The 17,645-nt window shown below is 40.4% G+C and overlaps 2 protein-coding genes across 3 annotated transcripts in view; both read left to right on the top strand.

Moving 5' to 3' along the window:
* LOC136771855 (DENN domain-containing protein 2A) overlaps positions 1 to 10,677 on the top strand; it is a 43,746-nt gene extending 33,069 nt beyond the window's left edge. For both annotated transcript variants that reach the window (XM_066724401.1, XM_066724402.1), the window contains exons 9-20: positions 10 to 197; positions 739 to 848; positions 1,355 to 1,424; positions 2,208 to 2,285; positions 2,742 to 2,882; positions 4,026 to 4,174; positions 5,764 to 5,941; positions 6,364 to 6,405; positions 6,705 to 6,810; positions 8,316 to 8,564; positions 8,909 to 8,995; positions 9,341 to 10,677. In XM_066724401.1, coding sequence (XP_066580498.1) covers positions 10 to 197; positions 739 to 848; positions 1,355 to 1,424; positions 2,208 to 2,285; positions 2,742 to 2,882; positions 4,026 to 4,174; positions 5,764 to 5,941; positions 6,364 to 6,405; positions 6,705 to 6,810; positions 8,316 to 8,564; positions 8,909 to 8,995; positions 9,341 to 9,372 — 1,430 coding nt within the window. In that variant the 3' untranslated portion in view covers positions 9,373 to 10,677. The remainder of the gene's footprint in view (positions 1 to 9; positions 198 to 738; positions 849 to 1,354; positions 1,425 to 2,207; positions 2,286 to 2,741; positions 2,883 to 4,025; positions 4,175 to 5,763; positions 5,942 to 6,363; positions 6,406 to 6,704; positions 6,811 to 8,315; positions 8,565 to 8,908; positions 8,996 to 9,340) is intronic.
* A 2,013-nt stretch (positions 10,678 to 12,690) lies between these two features.
* Positions 12,691 to 17,645, top strand: part of tead4 (TEA domain transcription factor 4) — a 37,952-nt gene continuing 32,997 nt past the window's right edge. The window contains exons 1-2 of the mRNA XM_066724394.1: positions 12,691 to 12,868; positions 13,365 to 13,446. The gene's annotated coding sequence lies outside the window, so the exon portion shown is untranslated. The remainder of the gene's footprint in view (positions 12,869 to 13,364; positions 13,447 to 17,645) is intronic.

The raw sequence follows: 17,645 nt of genomic DNA, 5'->3' as shown, positions 1-17,645 counted from the left end.
GTCTCTCAGCCCACAGCCAGCGGCTCGTGTCGGTGCAGTCCATGCTGAAGCAAGCCGGCCGCTATCGCACGCTGGAGAGGGATCTGATGGACCTGCAGGAGCGCCGGCTCTTCGAGTATTTCCTGGTGGTGGCGTTGCACAAGAAGCAGGCCGGGGCGCCGTACCTGCCCGAGGTCACGCAGCAGTTCCCCCTCAAGGTGAGCCTGTGAGGCCGAGCTGTCCACTTCATGTGCAGGAGCAGGGAATTGCTCGCTGCCATTGAAAGAAGTTGTGGTTCTGGCAGGGGGATTTCCTGTAGTGATAGTGACCTAGTGATACTCAAAGCTCACAGATTCAGAGGTTACCTCAAACTAATACTTTCCCAACTCCCATTCCTGCCTGTCCAGATATTGGCCAGCTAATATGCAGGCAGGGAGGTTTGAAAGATGAGTCCAGAGCTGGAGGATACTCGAGATAAGTGAATAACAAAAACAACAGCACAACCACCACTACTGCTGCTAATATTACTGATGTAGTAATACTGTTTCAACTGCTACTTCTAGTAAAGATAATAATATACCTTCCTTTTTTAGAGCAGTCCTCAAATTCCTTCTCTCTCTCTCTCTCTCTCTCTCTCTCTCTCTCTCTCATCTCTGTAAACTTGAGTCATGCACCCGCAGACCGTGCTTGGTGTCAGCGGTGGGTTTGTGGGCAAGTGGGTGAGTGAGGATAACAGGAGGTTTTCTCTGCTCTTGACAGCTTGAGCGAAGCTTCAAGTTCATGCGGGAGGCAGAGGACCAGCTAAAGGTCATCCCCCAGTTCTGCTTCCCGGATGCCAAGGACTGGGTGCCAGTGGACACATTTCCCAGGTTAGACTTGCTTCATTTTAATTGTAATTGGACTAAACACATTATACACATTGTGCATGTATTCATCTAGCAAAATAAGTTTTTCTACATTCATATTATATATATTTTAATGGTAAGACCATCAGTATCAGTAGCCTACTGAGTACAAAAATGACCCATCAATATAAAACAAAAAAATGATCAAGTGTTGTCCTTCTAAAGAACTGTGTGGAAGCAAACAGGCCATGTAACAATTGTTCCGGGAGTGTTGAATGTTTTTATACCGGAAACAAAAAAAAACTGCAAAACTGTATATTGCAGGTAGAATTAATTGTACAAGAGAAACAACAACGACAAAGAAACATAGACAGGGACATAATTACACATAATACAAAATATTGTATTTTCTTGTAATTCTTGTATATTCTTGCTGTGTATAAAGCTACCATTTATCTGTCCCTGTCTGAACCACATTAGCTTGCTAGACAACAACATTTAGCTGTAAAAGGTTGCTTTGTGTGTTTTAGTGAAACATTCTCATTCGTCTTGACCGGTGAGGATGGGAGCAGGAGGTTTGGATACTGCCGACGCTTACTGGTAAACAACTTTGTGTAATTCTCACACAGAAAGCTGGATTTCAACTGCTTTATCCAGTCATTATTGCCTATATATCTAAGACTATATATATATGTAAAAAATCAGGATGAATAGCTCTTCCATTACATTGTTTTCCTTCTTAACTTACTTTTAATGAGCTCTGATGTTTTGAAGCAGTTCTAACTGGACCAGTTTGCCATCATGACTCATTATGCTGTGTGCCGATGATGATTATTGCCAGTCAGGGCCTTCTATGATTCATCTTCATTCATTCTGCTTGTGGGTTCCCTTGTTACTTGTCACTATAAACTCAGATTTGTGGAAAGATTGTATTCCAACACACAGGATGCTGACTGCCTGTGTGAGCTAAAGATTATGCCCACATGAAAGCACTTTTCTTGAATTGTTAAACAACACCTCCCCCTATCTCCAACTGGCAATGTTGTGCATTCGCATAATCCGATAAGCACTTCAGACACAATTACCCCCTGCTAGCACTAGACCCTGTCTGTGTGTGACGTCCACCCTGTAATACCATGTCCCAATGATCTCTGAGCCCAAAAAGCCAAGACACCGGTGAGAAAGAGACATAAGAATTTTTTTTTTTTTTTTGGCTGAATCACGTTGGTAAATACGTGAGAGAAAAAAAACAAAAACATTGTCTGTTCTTCCTGGCAAGTTTAGGGGAATCTGTAGAGGCTAAGACCTTTTCTTTGTTTTTCTTTTCTGAAAACACTGGTAAATATCAGAACTTATGCATGTTTTTTTCTGGGGGGATTGCAGCCCAGTGGAAAGGGATGCCGTCTGCCCGAAGTGTACTGTATTGTGAGCCGGTTGGGTTGCTTTGACCTCTTCTCCAAAGTAAGTGTAGTTTTAAGTCCAGCCCTTGATATTTATTGGACGTTCTATCCCCTTGTAGTCAATTGAAATCTGTGAATTCATTCAGTTTCTCCTACAGGTGATCATACTTTTAAAAAATTGCTCCATTTACTTTGCCTCTGCTTTTTTGGGAACAGGCTTTGAGTAGTGTCCAACTTAACCTGTGTGTATTATTAACTACCTAATATTTCTGGGCTGTGTGAACCATAATTTACACCTAAGCATGCAGGCAAATCCACAATGCACAATAACATAGTTCCCTGGGAAAATGTGATTTAATTTGTGTGTGATGTGTTTCTAAAGGGTACAGTTTGCCATGGCATTAAGTACCCACAGGAAATGGAGCCCATTGTGTCTTGACCATGACGTAGACGCTGCACTAGTAATGAAGTAGCTCCCCCCCCATCAATAGTACTGTCTGCTGCTCTCTCCCAACAGATCCTGGATGAAGTGGAGAAGCGGAGGGCCATTTCTCCAGCCCTGGTCCAGCCCTTTATGAGGAGTATAATGGAGGCGCCCTTCCCAGCTCCCGGCAGGACCATCTCTGTGAAGAACTTCCTGCCCGGCTCTGGCACTGAGGTGCGCCCCTATGCTCCGAGTCAGGGCTTGCACCACTTGGCTCATCTCTCGTGTAGCCCTGAGGCACAGACATATCTACAGCATGTCAAGAACACCCAAGCGCAAATATGTGTATTAATTCGATGTCTGTCAGTCAGACCCCTGAGGTAACGCAGAACTAGAGCCGTCAAGGCTTGTGCTTGTAAGGGGGGAGAGGGAGCGGGGTTGTTGCTGTTGATGTTGTGCACGTGGCTGTGCGTTTTCAGGACCCTGAGGGCTGTAGATGTTTAATTTCACCTCCATTTAGGAACATAAAGTGCTTCTCTGCTGTGTGAAAAGCAGGAACTTATGCACTGTAGAGGACTTTACCAGCTTCCTGTGGCTACATTAAAGAAGACAGCGTTATGTCTAGATGACCTGGCTGACCTCGGCAAGCACGTTTCAATGTAATAAAATAGCAGAGCAAGCTAAATACAGCCATGCAGGGGCAGGCTTAAAGACACGAGTGTTGCAGGAGGTAAAAAGGTGCTTCACTTCTGTTTTGAAAAACTTAAGACGTGTTATGCCATGCTTTTTCAAATGTAGGCATTTTATCAAATATGGGCTGCAATGGATTTCAGCATTGGAATCCTTGTTATTGGAATATATAATCCTTTAACATAGGAGTCTGTTTGTTTTCTATAGTTCCTGTCAAGGGCAATTCATGACTGTTGCACAGGGAGCTCGTAGTAAAGCCCAGTTTACACCAGGAGACATTAGTCGACAGTTTCCTCAATTACTCAATGATACTTGAATCCTTAAGTTATTAATGGACACCAAACGAGCAGGATGGGTCGAATGGCCTCCTCTCATTTGTAAACTTTCTTATGTTCTTATTTTTAATCTTTACATCCGTCTTTAACGCTCTTTATAAGCGTAATTGCTTCACAGGTTTTGTAACATGCCACCCGCTAGGTGGAGGAATATTGAGCGGTCCATCATGCAGGTTTGTGAAAGACAGATGATCTTACAGTTGAAAGCACTGCTACCAAATTGTACATTCACAAATATATCAGCTGGGGCTACATTTCATGTGGTATTGTTGATTTATATTTCCACACCCATGACATGGTAAGAACCTGCAGTATTTTGCTCATGGTGGTGTTGGTCTTTCCTCTCCCTCAGGTGATTGAACTGTGCCGGCCATCGGACTCGCGACTGGAACATGTGGACTTCGAGTGCCTGTTCTCCTCGCTGCAGCTCCGCATGCTCATCCGAGTCTTTGCCTCCCTGTTGCTGGAGCGGAGAGTCATCTTTACTGCTGACAAGCTGAGGTAACCAGTCTGCATAAGCGCTGCAAAAGACCATACTGTACTGAGACTATAGCGACATTCCCTGCAGCGCCACAGTTTAGAAGAAACGTTATAGTACATTTTAACATATACAAGACACTGTCAGCTGTGGAAGGGCACCCTATTTATCTCTCAATGTGTGCCAGATGTGCAGGCAGTTTGTCTTCAGTAGGGCTGTGCGATCGTGAGATTGCTGTAGTCAAAGTTGTCTCTCTGTCGAAAAAATGTGCAGTTGGCAGTTTGTTGCTCGTGTGAAGGGAAAAAAAGAATACCGGAAAGAATGTGACGCTATCATAAAAAAATAAGAGATGAAACTAAAATCACTGGCTTTTTTTGTGTCTTTTTTGTTTTGTTTCGAGATGGAAAGCTAGGGGAAAGAATGCTGTTGTGTTACTGGGTTGCCATGGAAACAATCAATTTTGGAAAAAGTGAGCAGAAGCCAGAGAGAGAGAGAGAGAGAGAGAATTTGCGAAGTGATTTGTGAAAGCTCGTGGCTCTGGGCCAGGGTAGGGCTGCTGTTTTGCCTCTTTGGCAGAAAAGTTCATCTTAAGAGCTAGAAAACGAATTCCTTGAATTTCACCAGGATGCTGATGACATAATCTCCTCTTATTGTGTTCTCTGTCATTGAAAGAAAACGCAAAAGAATAGTTAAAGCCGTCTGAATTCAGAATGATTTTGGTGAATTAAACCCTTTAGGGAATTTAAGTTCTTTACTCCATCATGTTTTTCCATGTGGTACACACATTGAATTAATTCTCTCTTTATGCCTTTTAACATTTAGCTATAGTTGATGATTACTACAGCCAGGTTTAGTTTCATTAGATAAAGGTTATGATAACTCTCTGGCCTCTGTTTTTTTGTTTTCTTCTGATAGTTTTTTTTAATGATGTATCTTTAATTATTGATAAGAAGCAAACTTTGCTGTTTTACAATCCCCTGTAACCAGATAGTGTTTTGTTTGTTAATCTGATGGTTGTCCATAGTTTTAACCTTCAGTTCATTTGGTACCACACTGCCACCTTCTGGACTGAAAAGCTTAAACTGATAAAAACATACATCCATCCATTTTCGAAACCGCTTATCCTGGTGAGGGTCGCGGGGAAACCGGAGCCGATCCTGGCTGGCATAGAGGCGCAAGGCAGGAATACACCCAGGATGGGATGCATAAAAACATCAGTTACCTGATTTTATTGAATGTTGTGACTTATGAGGTCAGGCTTTAGGCTCAAATGTCCTTAAACTTTGCATTTATTACTGAATAGGTGACATTTTAAAGTAAAAAATGTTTGCTTTCTGGAAGTACCTTCAGCAATCCCTAAATTACACAAACTGGCATTTGTGTATATATATATATATATATATATATATATATATATATATATATATATACAAATGCTGTTTCTATTAGAGCATCCATGGGTACAAACCACTTACTGAATCTTCAGGTTTTTCTCTTCTTTATTGAAGGTCATAAGCTGCCCAGTGTTCTGTATTGTGTGGTGAAAGTAATGTGTAACATGTTTCTCTCTCATTTCTCTTGCTTTCTCTGTTTCTTTCTCTCTCTCCGGCAGCACCCTGTCTCAGTGTTGTCATGCGATGGTGGCCCTGCTCTACCCCTTTGCCTGGCAACACACCTACATCCCAGTGCTGCCGCCCTCCATGATTGACATCGTCTGTACACCCACCCCCTTCATCGTGGGCCTGCTCTCCAGCTCCCTGCCCCGGCTCAAAGAACTGCCCATCGAGGAGGTGAGTTAAGGCCCTGAGGACAGAGGTATTCCCAGTCTTTAGAAATTGGTGATTTGGAGAGAACTTGAAAGGTATCTAGACTGGGTCTCTTCAAGATTTTTTTTATTCTTATTTTTATACTGTCATTAAGATTGCAGCTCCACTCTCACAGAGAAGCTTAGTTGTGCCACAGGTTTTATTCATATATGAATTAAAGACCTCAGGGGGAATTTTGCTTGCAGAGGTGGGCAGATGATAGGACTTTGTCTATTGTACACACCCACATATAAAAGGTTATTTGTGTGTGACAGAGGCTTACTTCAGCCTTGCCCCTTCCTCCTTAAAACAATGGTTGAAAGTGTCATAAATACACATCAGGAAAAAGCTGAGGGTTGTCCACTCACAGGAAATGACATCACCCTGCCTTCTGTTCTGATTTCCAGGTCCTGGTGGTCGACCTTGGAAACAGTCGCTTCCTCCGACAGGTAGGCTGGATGTGATTCACTAAGCTTTGAGTTGTAGCCAAACAAAACCTCTTCTGTTGTCAGCATACAAAGTGGTGCGCAGAGTGGTCTTTATTTACATTTCTCATACAAAGATTAACTGCGGGATAAAACTACAGAGCTCTAGAACAAGATCAATCATTAGTTAAAATGACCCCATATGGAAACACACAAGTGTATAATGTATGTTTATATATTTATATTGTTTTCTAAATATATGAAACCATGTTCAAGTTCAACATGACAGTCAGCTTACTCTAAACGTTTCTTGCTCCTCACAGATGGATGATGAAGACTCAATATTACCCCACAAACTGCAAGCAGCTCTTGAACACGTTCTTGAAAAAAGGAAGGAACTAGCAAGCGAGAAAGGGGAGACGTCAAGTGGTGAGTATTTACAAATGTTCAGGAGTGTCTTTGGACAGGATGCCATCTGTGGAACATGACCTTTGTACATATTTCTATCAATACTGAGATTTTGCAACATGTACAGCTGCAAACTTTCATGGGATCACTTCTTTAACAGCTTCCACGTGCTTATACCACACGTTCTCTGCTTTGTCATTGTTTTCCAGGTTTGTATCATGGTTAACTTTCCTTGCTTTGGCGTGGTAAAATACAGTGTTTATAAGGGGAGGACTCTTTTTAAGACTTTTATTTTTACTTTGACCTGTTTAATTCTGGAGCATCAATATATGTATATTTACACCGATCAGCCATAACATTATGACCACCTGCCTAATATTGTGTAGGTCCCCCTTTTGCCTCCAAAACAGCCCTGACCCGTCGAGGCATGGACTCCACTAGACCTCTGAAGGTGTGCTGTGGTATCTGGCAGGCAGCAAGACGTTAGCAGCCGATCCTTGCTGTGGTATCTGGCAGGCAGCAAGATGTTAGCAGCCGATCCTTTAAGCCCTGTAAGTTGTAACGTGGGGCCTCCATGGATCGGACTTGTTTGTCCAGCACATCCCACAGATGCTCGATTGGAATGAGATCTGGAGGCCAAGTCAACACCTTGAACTCATGATTCATCAGACCAGGCCACCTTCTTCCATTGCTCCGTGGTCCAGTTCTGATGCCCACGTGCCCATTGTAGGCGCTTTCGGCAGTGGACAGGGGTCAGCATGGGCACCCTGACTGGTCTGCAGCTACGCAGCCCCATACGAACAAACTGCAATGCACTGTGTGTTCTGACACCTTTCCATCAGAACAAGCATTAACTTTTTCAGCAATTTGAGTTATAGTAGCTCGTCTGTTGGATCGGACCACACGGGCCAGCCTTCGCTCCCCACGTGCATCAATGAGCCTTGGCCGCCCATGACCCTGTCGCCGGTTCACCGCTTTTCCTTCCTTGGACCACTTTTGATAGGTACTGACCACTGCAGACCGGGAACACCCCACAAGAGCTGCAGTTTTGGAGATGCTCTGACCCAGTCGTCTAGCCATCACAATTTGGCCCTTGTCAAAGTCGCTCAGATCCTTATGCTTGCCCATTTTTCCTGCTTCTATCACATCAACTTTGAGGACAAAATGTTCACTTGCTGCCTAATATATCCCACCCACTGACAGGTGTCATGATAACGAGATTACCAGTGTTATTCACTTCACCTGTCAGTGGTCATAATGTTATGGCTGATCGGTGTATATATATTATATCTTGTATGCTTTAAACACAAACAAGGGGAAATAAATTCTTATTTTTTATGTATAACAATATTTTTAGCAAAATGTGCATCCATGGGTAGTTGGGTCAGAAAAAATGGACTTATGTCTTGCAAAATCTGTTATGATTTTGTAACGTATACAATTTTTTTTTTCCTAGTTAGTGAAATGTAATTGAAAAACCTCTTCACAGAAGTGTAATCCTATTGTCCCCCACCCGTATTCTACAGACTCCAACTCCCTCAGCACAGTGGTGTCAGAGGCCTTTGTGCGTTTCTTCGTGGAGATGGTGGGGCACTACCCCCTGTTCCTGGGCATGGGCGATCGCGAGGATGAGGCCTCCTCCTCCTTCCAGCGCGAGGCCTTCCGCAAGGCTGTCTCCTCCAAGAGCCTGCGGCGCTTCCTGGAGGTCTTCATGGAGACGCAGATGTTCACCGGCTTCATCCAGGAGAGAGAGCTGCGGCGACAGGGTCTGCGAGGTACAGCGATTAGGACAGCAATTTCCCAGCTTCAGAGGTCTCCTTCAGACGCATCTGAAGACCATACTGATCTTCTCTCTTCTTGAGCCACTGTAATGTGTGCATTAAATTATAAAAAAGAATACCGTTCTCTTGACATATCCTCTTATTCCAGTTAAACAGCAGTAAGACATATAGACTTGTCTTTAGGATGTACAGCACTCTTGAGCTACTCAATACTCTTCCAGTTCTCAAAATGCTGAAATATTACTCACAAAATAGGAAGACCCGGTGGCACTCAAGCACTAGAGTAGAAAGTCTTCATTCCTTCCCTGAATAATAACACGCTACTTTTATCTTTCCAGGCCTATTTGAGGTGCGGGCACAGGACTATCTGGATTCCCTTCCAGGCAGTGAGCAAAGTGGAGTCAATAAATTTCTCAAAGGTTTAGGTGAGAAATTCAGATGAATGTGATAGTTGATTAGGGGGCTCATTAGGCCAAAAGTCAGTTTCCAGTCTTTAAAGTGACCCTTAATGAACACAAGGAAAGTGGTCAGGAGAGTGTGCTTTAAAGTGGGCTGACCCACACTATTACATTATTAAAAAGAATGAGTAATTTTATTAAAAAGTTACGTTTTGTTTCAATCTTTTCATGTTCCACACACATCAATATAAACAAAACAAAAAAATGTTTTGCTGCTCCTACTACATGATTTACATCAGCCATATCACCTTTTGAAACCCATTTTGCCTTTTCATATAATTCTCCCTATAACATATTTTCTTTTGTTTCTAGGGAGTAAAATGAAGTTCCTCTCCAAAAAATGATGGCCAACAAGGAATAAAGACCTATTTATACACACAAAGAACATAAGCTCGTCAGAAAACCGTTTATCTGGATTTCTTTTATTGTGATGATTCAGGAGAAAAGACTCCTTCAAACCTATTTGAATGTATTTATGCAAACATTTCGGGCAATGCAAATGCAGAGCGAAACCCACACCAGGTTTTGGTCGGGGTGGGGTTGGTGTATTAACTGCTGACTGGGACATGAAGGACGGAGACACTGCCCTACTGCAGCCTGGACTGTGATTGTGGCCATGCATTCTGTTGGAGCCTCTTTGTTTTACACTTAAAGAAGTGGGACGGCCTTCAGTTATGTTCTGGGGATGTCACTAGGTAGTTCCCTGTAGTGACGGCCTTAAAAAATGCCATTGTGACCAACATTGTCCAAAAATAACCCAGATCGCATCTTCAGATGGTATCAGCCACCACCACACAGTACTGGTGGTTCTGTTTTCAACGTCTCAGACATGTTGTTCCTGTCTGTTTTCTTCATATGCCACTGCTGTCATGTAACTGAAATGTCTCCCCTGTAAGCACTGCATTTTCCCGAAGCACACAATCGTGACGTCACTGCAGTTTCAAGAGCTTGCACTGAATTCCCACTCACCTTTGACATCAGCCTGGACAGCTGGTGTTTTTCTTAAAAACCACTGCGGGGGAATTAGAACTAAATTGAAGAGGTTACTGCATTGCCAAAGGTGGATCTTGTACAGCATCTCTATTATTTTATTTTTTACCTTTTAATGTAGTACAACTTCTTTTGCAACAGGAGGCTATAATTTATTTTATGTACATTTATTTGACAAACACTCTTTCTCAATCCACTTTAAAAAAACAACAACAACCTTGTGCTGATTTGTACTGGTTATGTACTGTTTTGCGCTTTTATTTATCAAGTCTGATTGCATATTTGGACAGGAAGACCACTTTGACTAGGCAATGGACTGTACCACTAAAATTGAACAGAAGATTTGTGTAACTAAGTTTTTCTGGGAATGTACCAAATGAAAGAAATTCAAGGAAAAAGCAAAGGAACAAAGATGGATGCGTTTTAAAAACATGGAACAGTTGTAGGAAATGTGGAGTGGATGTCTAACAGAAGGAATCAATGACTTTTGGGCACGTATAAGCTGTGGAGAAAGTGGAATGGGGGTCGCCTCCCAAAGACTCAATTTTGTAAAAACATGTACAAATGATTGCCTTTTTTCAAAGACCACTAGATTTGTTTTTAACTTGATTTTGTGGAGCAAAGAAACTGTATCAAATAAAACAATTTTTCAAAAGAAATGCTCATACTTCCTTTTTCAAACTATTTGACCCTTGTTCCTACATACATGTTTAAATACAACTGGCCTACTGTATAGTCACTGCTGTAGTTTATGGAAGCACAGGTGTGAAGGTTATACAGCTCATGGTATAATCCAAGGTTATCATGTAAATTTGACTGTCAGTCTGGAGTATCAGATAACTTGATGAGTATCCTTACTAGGCATGCAGTGTAAATTAAATAATGGGAAATTCTAACAGGTCTCTGCATACCTAGAACACATTTTAGTGTACCAGTTTTGCCAGGGACTTTGCACCACAGAATTTAAAGCATAGATAATCTGAGATGAAAAAAACTGGTCGATGTGAATATAGTTTCTGGTTTTGGAATGTGGCTTGTGTTTTTCAATAGAAAGATGAATGAACTTTGATCAATCCCGGGAGAGTAGCAGTCTTGGCCTGTCTCCTTTACGTATTGCAGAAGGCTTGCTAAGTAAGCAGCAACAAAAGGCAAGGCAAGTTAAAAGCCAGTGGAGGCTTTATTTCACGCTGGCTGCAAAGTGGATCTTATTTATTCTTTTAGAAATCCCTGATGCACCGAGATCTGGGTTCACACAGGCCCCCTGGTTATACAGACTACATTTGTTACATGGATGTGAATAATGGTACCAAGATACGTCACAAATCAAAGTACATGATAGCCATGACATAAGACACTATGTCCAAACCACATCAAAGTCATTCCCCCACAGGGGCTGTCAGTCAGGCCAGGGTCAGTGCCCTGTCAAGCAGGCCGATCAGCCAACCAGAGTCCCAGGCTGCTACAGGAAGTTGGGCCTTGACAGACGGCCTGAACTTGGGCTGAAGAGAAAACGCAGAAATGATGTAAGACTCAGTCACTGCTGCTATGTCATTTGAGCATTTGGTGTGATCATTCCTATATTGTGTAACTTCTTTATTAACACCTAACAAACCGGTGGATCTCTTTCCCAGATGTTTTTTTTTTTTTTTTTTTTTTCGTTTAAAGTGGGAAATCTACTGTTATCAAATACATGGAAATACACAGTCATAGTATAATGGATTTATTTGTTCTATGAAATTGGGCGCTGCTTAAATGTCAACGTTTTGGACGTTACAGAACTTGCCGTGTAAAGACATTTCTGCAATATTTGGCAGCTCAGAAGATGTACACAGTTATCTGCATTGTTTGAAGGAAGTGAAATAATACATTTAATGGAAATTACCACAGAAAGGCGGTGGCTGATTGCATGAGAGGTATGTACCATCGACTTTCTAGAAGGTAAAAGTCTAGAATGTAAGTTTACATATATAGTATCATTTTCTTCACATGTGATATCCAGTATTTTAAATCCCTTCACATCATTTGAACATGCAGAAATATCCCTATATTCTACACACCCGAAGAATAACTAACAAACTAAACAACCAAATAAATACAGAGTGAGGGTCTTTGAAAGCAACACTCTTATACAATCCACTAGGTGGCTCCATACAATAAGGTCCTAGGGGTAAACTCCAGGCATATCCAAGACATTTCAACAGCCTGGTTTCTGGAAGAGAGAAAACAAGGGTCAAACAGAATTATTTTATGAATATTAACTAAGAAAGACTAAACATTTCATATGTATTTGTTTGTACATTGCCTGTCAACTTGACACTGATGAAGGTGAGGATGACGATGATTATTAGTGGCAAACAATTATAAACCAATTAGTTTCCCATCCCCTTGCGATGAATAGGGATGGATGTTCTTTCTCAGCAAGTAAGAGATATTAAACAAGGGTTATGACATCACTCTGTGTGTAATGTTTCTTAGTGGACCCCCCCATCCCCCCATCAAGGCTATCCCTGCTTGTTTTTCTTCATGTGATTTCCTCTCTCCCAGTGCCGAGCCTCGAGGCTCTTTTCCTTTTCAGATCCCGGACCCTCCCCTCGTATCCCCCCCTCCTTCATTACGTGCTGCCGGTCGGTCCTGCCTCCCTCTTCCCTCTCTCTCTCTCTCTCTCTCTCTCTCTCTCTCTCTCAGCCTTCATTCCATACCAGAGCTAATTCCTCAAATTCCAACCTTCCTTGCGCTCCAAACGACACAGGAAGGGGGGACAAAAACTCTGCTATTCCTCTCAAAATCCTCCCCCCAGCCCAGCTCACCTGCCAGCCCCCCGGCGCTCTGCTCCCGCTGAACTTCCAACAGGTGAGTTTGCGCAAAGTTTGCCTTTCCTTCATTTTATCTTTCATTCACGCCTTTGTGTTTATTTGAGCACTAACTGTTTTAAGTGTGAAATGTCATTCTCTCTCTCTCTCTCTCTCTCTCTCTCTCTCTCTCTCTCTCTCTCTCTCTCTCTCTCTCTCAAAAATGTCACATCTTTGACATTTTTTACATTTTTGCCTGAATCACCGTGATTCCAATTCCAATTCCTTCCTGTTAGAACTTTGGAATGAAACTAAAAACATAATCGGCATGCAATAACGCATAATAATAATAATAATAATAATAATAATAATAATAATAATAATAATAATAATACTATTTTCTATTATAATAAATAATATCAATAATAATCATTATTGTTATTTATTATTATTATCATCATCATCATCATCATCATTATATTTGTAGGCTATAGCCTAGGTCTGTAAAGACATGTTTTGACTGTATATTACAGTTTTACTTTGTATTTCATACACAGCCCTTACCGGTACATCTTTCATCTGAAGGCAGACAATCAAGGAGAGCATGAAAATATAGCAGCTTCGGTTTTTGTTCTACAGGTGGGTACACTTTCTGAACACATCCATTATTATTACTATTTTTGAACTGTTATGGAGCTTTTATTGAATATAGTGCCATTGTTGCCCTCGGGACAGGATAACGTGTTTGAAAAGAAAGCTCAAATGATCGGCTCTTCCGTCCCGGGGCTGAGTGTGGCTGCCCGTCCATTGACTCGACGCCAGGGCTCGACTCGGCTGCGTAGCGCCCGGCTCTCCCAGCGTCCGCTTCCCGGGCGGGTTCAGAGCAGCGCCAGCGCAATTCATTGGCAATAATTGGGATTTTCGTGAGAGGACGTGGCGTGACAATGTGGACCCCTGCTGAAGGCACTGACACACAAACCGAAACAAACTAACATCATATGTTGTTCATTTCAACGTGCTGTTAGTTCGCTCCAGTCATACCTGAGTAATTAAAATAACTATGGTTTGAGATATTATATATTTATGTACAATAATTGAAAAATAAATATATTTGTATGTATGATATTTCATATAGATATTTGTGTCTATGTAATAATTATTATTACTACTGATAATAATAATAATAATAATAATAATAATAATAATAATAATAATAATAATAATAATAACTATTCCTGCAATAATTACTGGTATCCACCCTGTTTACAACTATACCTTAAGGAGTGTAGAGATGCATTAGCCCTTTTTTCCAATAGTACTGTGCAGTTAATGAGCAAAGTTACTTGCTAACACTTTCCATCTAAACTTCTCAATCCTCCACATGGACCTCTGCTTTCACCTCCAGCATGAGCTCTTTAAACAAACAAAGGATTTGTTTAATGGGACTGACTGAACACTTCCACCATTCCTTTTGCTGTTGATTATTTAAGGAGACTGGTCAAACCCACTGGACTGCAGCCCTAGAGAACCAGAAGTGTGCACCTGTATATCAGTGCCTTCACTCTCAGGCTGGTATTCAAGTTTTTGCACTGCGATAGCTATACATTTTAATGATTAGAGTGACACAAGGACTCCTATCAAGCCCTCGATGTGTCCGTTATTAGCTGCCAAAATTATCAAGGGAACCAGACGTACTGTGGTCTTGAAGTGGAATATATTTGAATAGCCATATGAGTCTGCCACTTCTGTTGGCAATCGTACTGTACTTACTTAAATAGAACATTTTTTGTATTTCATGTCCGCATCCCCTGCATGACTTGCAAACACACAGAACTTAGTGTAGCATGAAGGAATTCTTAATCAAGCGATATCATGTTAAATGTATAGCGTGCCACTTTGTGGCGAGTACCATCACAAAGCAAAGTCATGTTACAAGAGACAGGGTATATGTGTAAGAGGAAGTTTATAGAACTTGCCGTAAATTTGAAAACAAAAAATAAAACTATGACAGAGTTACTTGCAAATAGAGAAATGACGAAGAGTTTGGTAATAGAAAATGTATCCCAGTGGATAATCATGAGAAGTTTCAGAGACAGAGAGAAATGATGTTGAATTTTTGCCACCAGACCTTGAGGGCAGAAGTGATGCATCTGATATTTGTTTTTATTATTTCCTTCACTGGACAGATCAAAAACAGCCCAACACTTATATTTATAAAAGGATGAGTAATATTTACACAATGGTGAAATGCTGATATAGTTTTGCTTGAAGATTTAAAACAAGTTCTAGTCTCCAACCCTTCTAGAGATTATGCTCCAGAGACAAACCATTTGAGGATTGAAGTCCATAGAGCATGGGTGTCCAAATTATGAACCTTAGTACAGTACATTGAGTGCAAATCACACATTACAGGGAGGTTAGTGTACTGGTGTACCGTAGATTTTCAATATTACAGGAAAGCCTTTACACTGCTGAGCACAGGGAATATCAGCTAACAACCTGTGTGAGAGACCCAGCATATTTTTAAGACTGCTCTAATGGAGGATTGGTTGTTAGCTGTGGGGAAGGTCCCTGGTGCCTTCCTTGTATGAATCCTTTTGCCAATTAGCCTCTGTGTTACAGTGCAACAACAGGTGGAATGGGGCTCGGGCTGACAAACATGGAGACAGCTGTCAGGCAGTTTCTTGGAGTCTGACAGCAAAAAAAAGTATTTTTTCGCTCTGTCATTTGTTCCACCTCCCCAAATCGATATCATTCCCTTTCAGTCAGCAGTAACCAGGCTGTTTGTTTTCCCTTTTTCAAACACTGAACCACGTTTGGTTTTCAGACTACTTGTTGCTCGAGTGTAGAGTGAAAGGGCTGGTTTAAAATGTCCTTCCTACATGGAATTATTTTTAAAATATATTTTTTAAATTGGTAACGACTTATTTATGTACTAATGCTTTTTAAATTGGTAACGACTTATTTATGTACTAATGCTTCATATATATATATATATATATATATATATATATATATATATATATATATATATATATATATATATATATGTACAGTTCAATTGAGTACATGGTATCAGCAATCTTCAGCAAATGTATGGAGAATATATCAAACACCTTTATTGTTGTGATATGTTTTAAGTATTTTCTATTGTGATATATATTTTAAATACAGTTTTTACTATGGAGGTTTAAACCAGTTATGTTCTGAAAGGGTCCAAACATCCTTCATGTACGTAGGTAGGGAGGAAAGTTTTAAAAAGTTTTTATCTTCAAAATTTAATCTCCCGGAATGATCCAGACACAAATAACTTTATTTTAATTATGGTTAAGGTTTTTTATTCAAAGCTGAATGACATACTTTATTGTATGTTTTATACTGTATACTGTTTGTTTTAGTCAGCAAGAGTCAGACAGTATAAAGGTTTTCAAGTATTCATTAACTATAGTCTGTTTTGCTTCTTAAAGATTGAATGTAGGAAACTGAGTCTTAAAAAATCTAGCTAATATTCCATTACATTATTTGGTTATGAATAGAAATTTTGCTTTCTACAAAGCAAAATGTTGTAAAATCTACTTTCGCACCTTCACAGTGAAATCCCTTTTTTGTGTTGTTTATTTTTAGTACTTATAAAGAGGGCTGAGTATGTTTAATGTTGCCTAGTCTGAAGCAGCAGAATATTTCAATTGCTGTCTACAAAGTGAACTTGATTTTATTTCACTGTCACTTCAGGAAAATCAAAGGGTGTTACAAAAATGAATTAAACGTGTTCTTTGCTATCAGTTTAGTTTTTTAGATGGGGAGATTTGATCAAAGGTACCTTTTTTGTATTCATAGATTTTAAATTGTACGCCCCTTCTAGAATTAATTTGCTTTCAAACACATTTGAATGGTAGGTTTAAAACTGCACGGGGCTGAGGTGGTTATAAAGTCAGCTTGTCGTATAAAATGTGACATTGAAACATTCTGCACTTGCTTTGTTGCTGTGCTGACTCAATAGAAGAATACTGAAGATAGGTGCATTGCAACAAAAAGCCATGTCAATCTTGTCATTCTTTCTCTCAATTGTCCCCCAAAAACAATTTTTCCTTTTGTGCTTACAAACTCTTTAAATTGTGCTTCTGTAAGACACATTTCCTGACAGCCGTTTTCTCTTAGTCATTTATGAAAGGTCACTGAGATGTTATTGTTTCAATCAGACGTAAGATATGTTGCCATCTCCAAACAGCAGGCAAAGTTCCACCATTCAGCAGACAATCAAATGTTTAATAGCAGCATTCAGCTAACATATGATTTCAATTAGGAACAAGTCTGCCAGGACTGTGCAGGAAGTGGGATCTAATTTCTAATTCATTGAAAAGGTTGTAAACATATTTTGAGTGTATAAAGAAAACAATTTAATACATCTTTATTCCCTCCATTGTTTGCTTTAAAAGTCAGTTTTCACATATCTTCATGTCATTGTTGGCACAAAATAGTTTGGATACCAAAGTGTGTGCTCGGTGACAATATTTGACATGAAAGACATCGTTGTGTATTCCAAATAGGTATAGAAACATATGCTGTTAAAGTCATATATGCTTCTCACCAACCCATCTCCCTTCACAAGCCTCATTCAGCAATATATATATACACTACCATTCAAAAAAGTTTAGTACGCCTCAGTTTTTCCAGTTTTTATGGAAATGTACGCAGTTTAAAGTCTCAATGTACTCTGAAATTAAAGCATAGAACAAATTAACAATTGGAGATAAAAAATAAATCATGGAATCGTATTGTTTAACAAAACGTAACCCCTTAAGCTGACAAAACCCTCTGTACCCTTAAAAGGCACCAAA

The sequence above is a fragment of the Amia ocellicauda genome, chromosome 15 (genome assembly GCF_036373705.1).
Source record: "Amia ocellicauda isolate fAmiCal2 chromosome 15, fAmiCal2.hap1, whole genome shotgun sequence".
Classification (NCBI taxonomy): Eukaryota; Metazoa; Chordata; class Actinopteri; order Amiiformes; family Amiidae; genus Amia; species Amia ocellicauda.
Note: the sequence above shows the minus strand (reverse complement) of the source record. Positions and strands in the feature narration are given on the sequence as shown.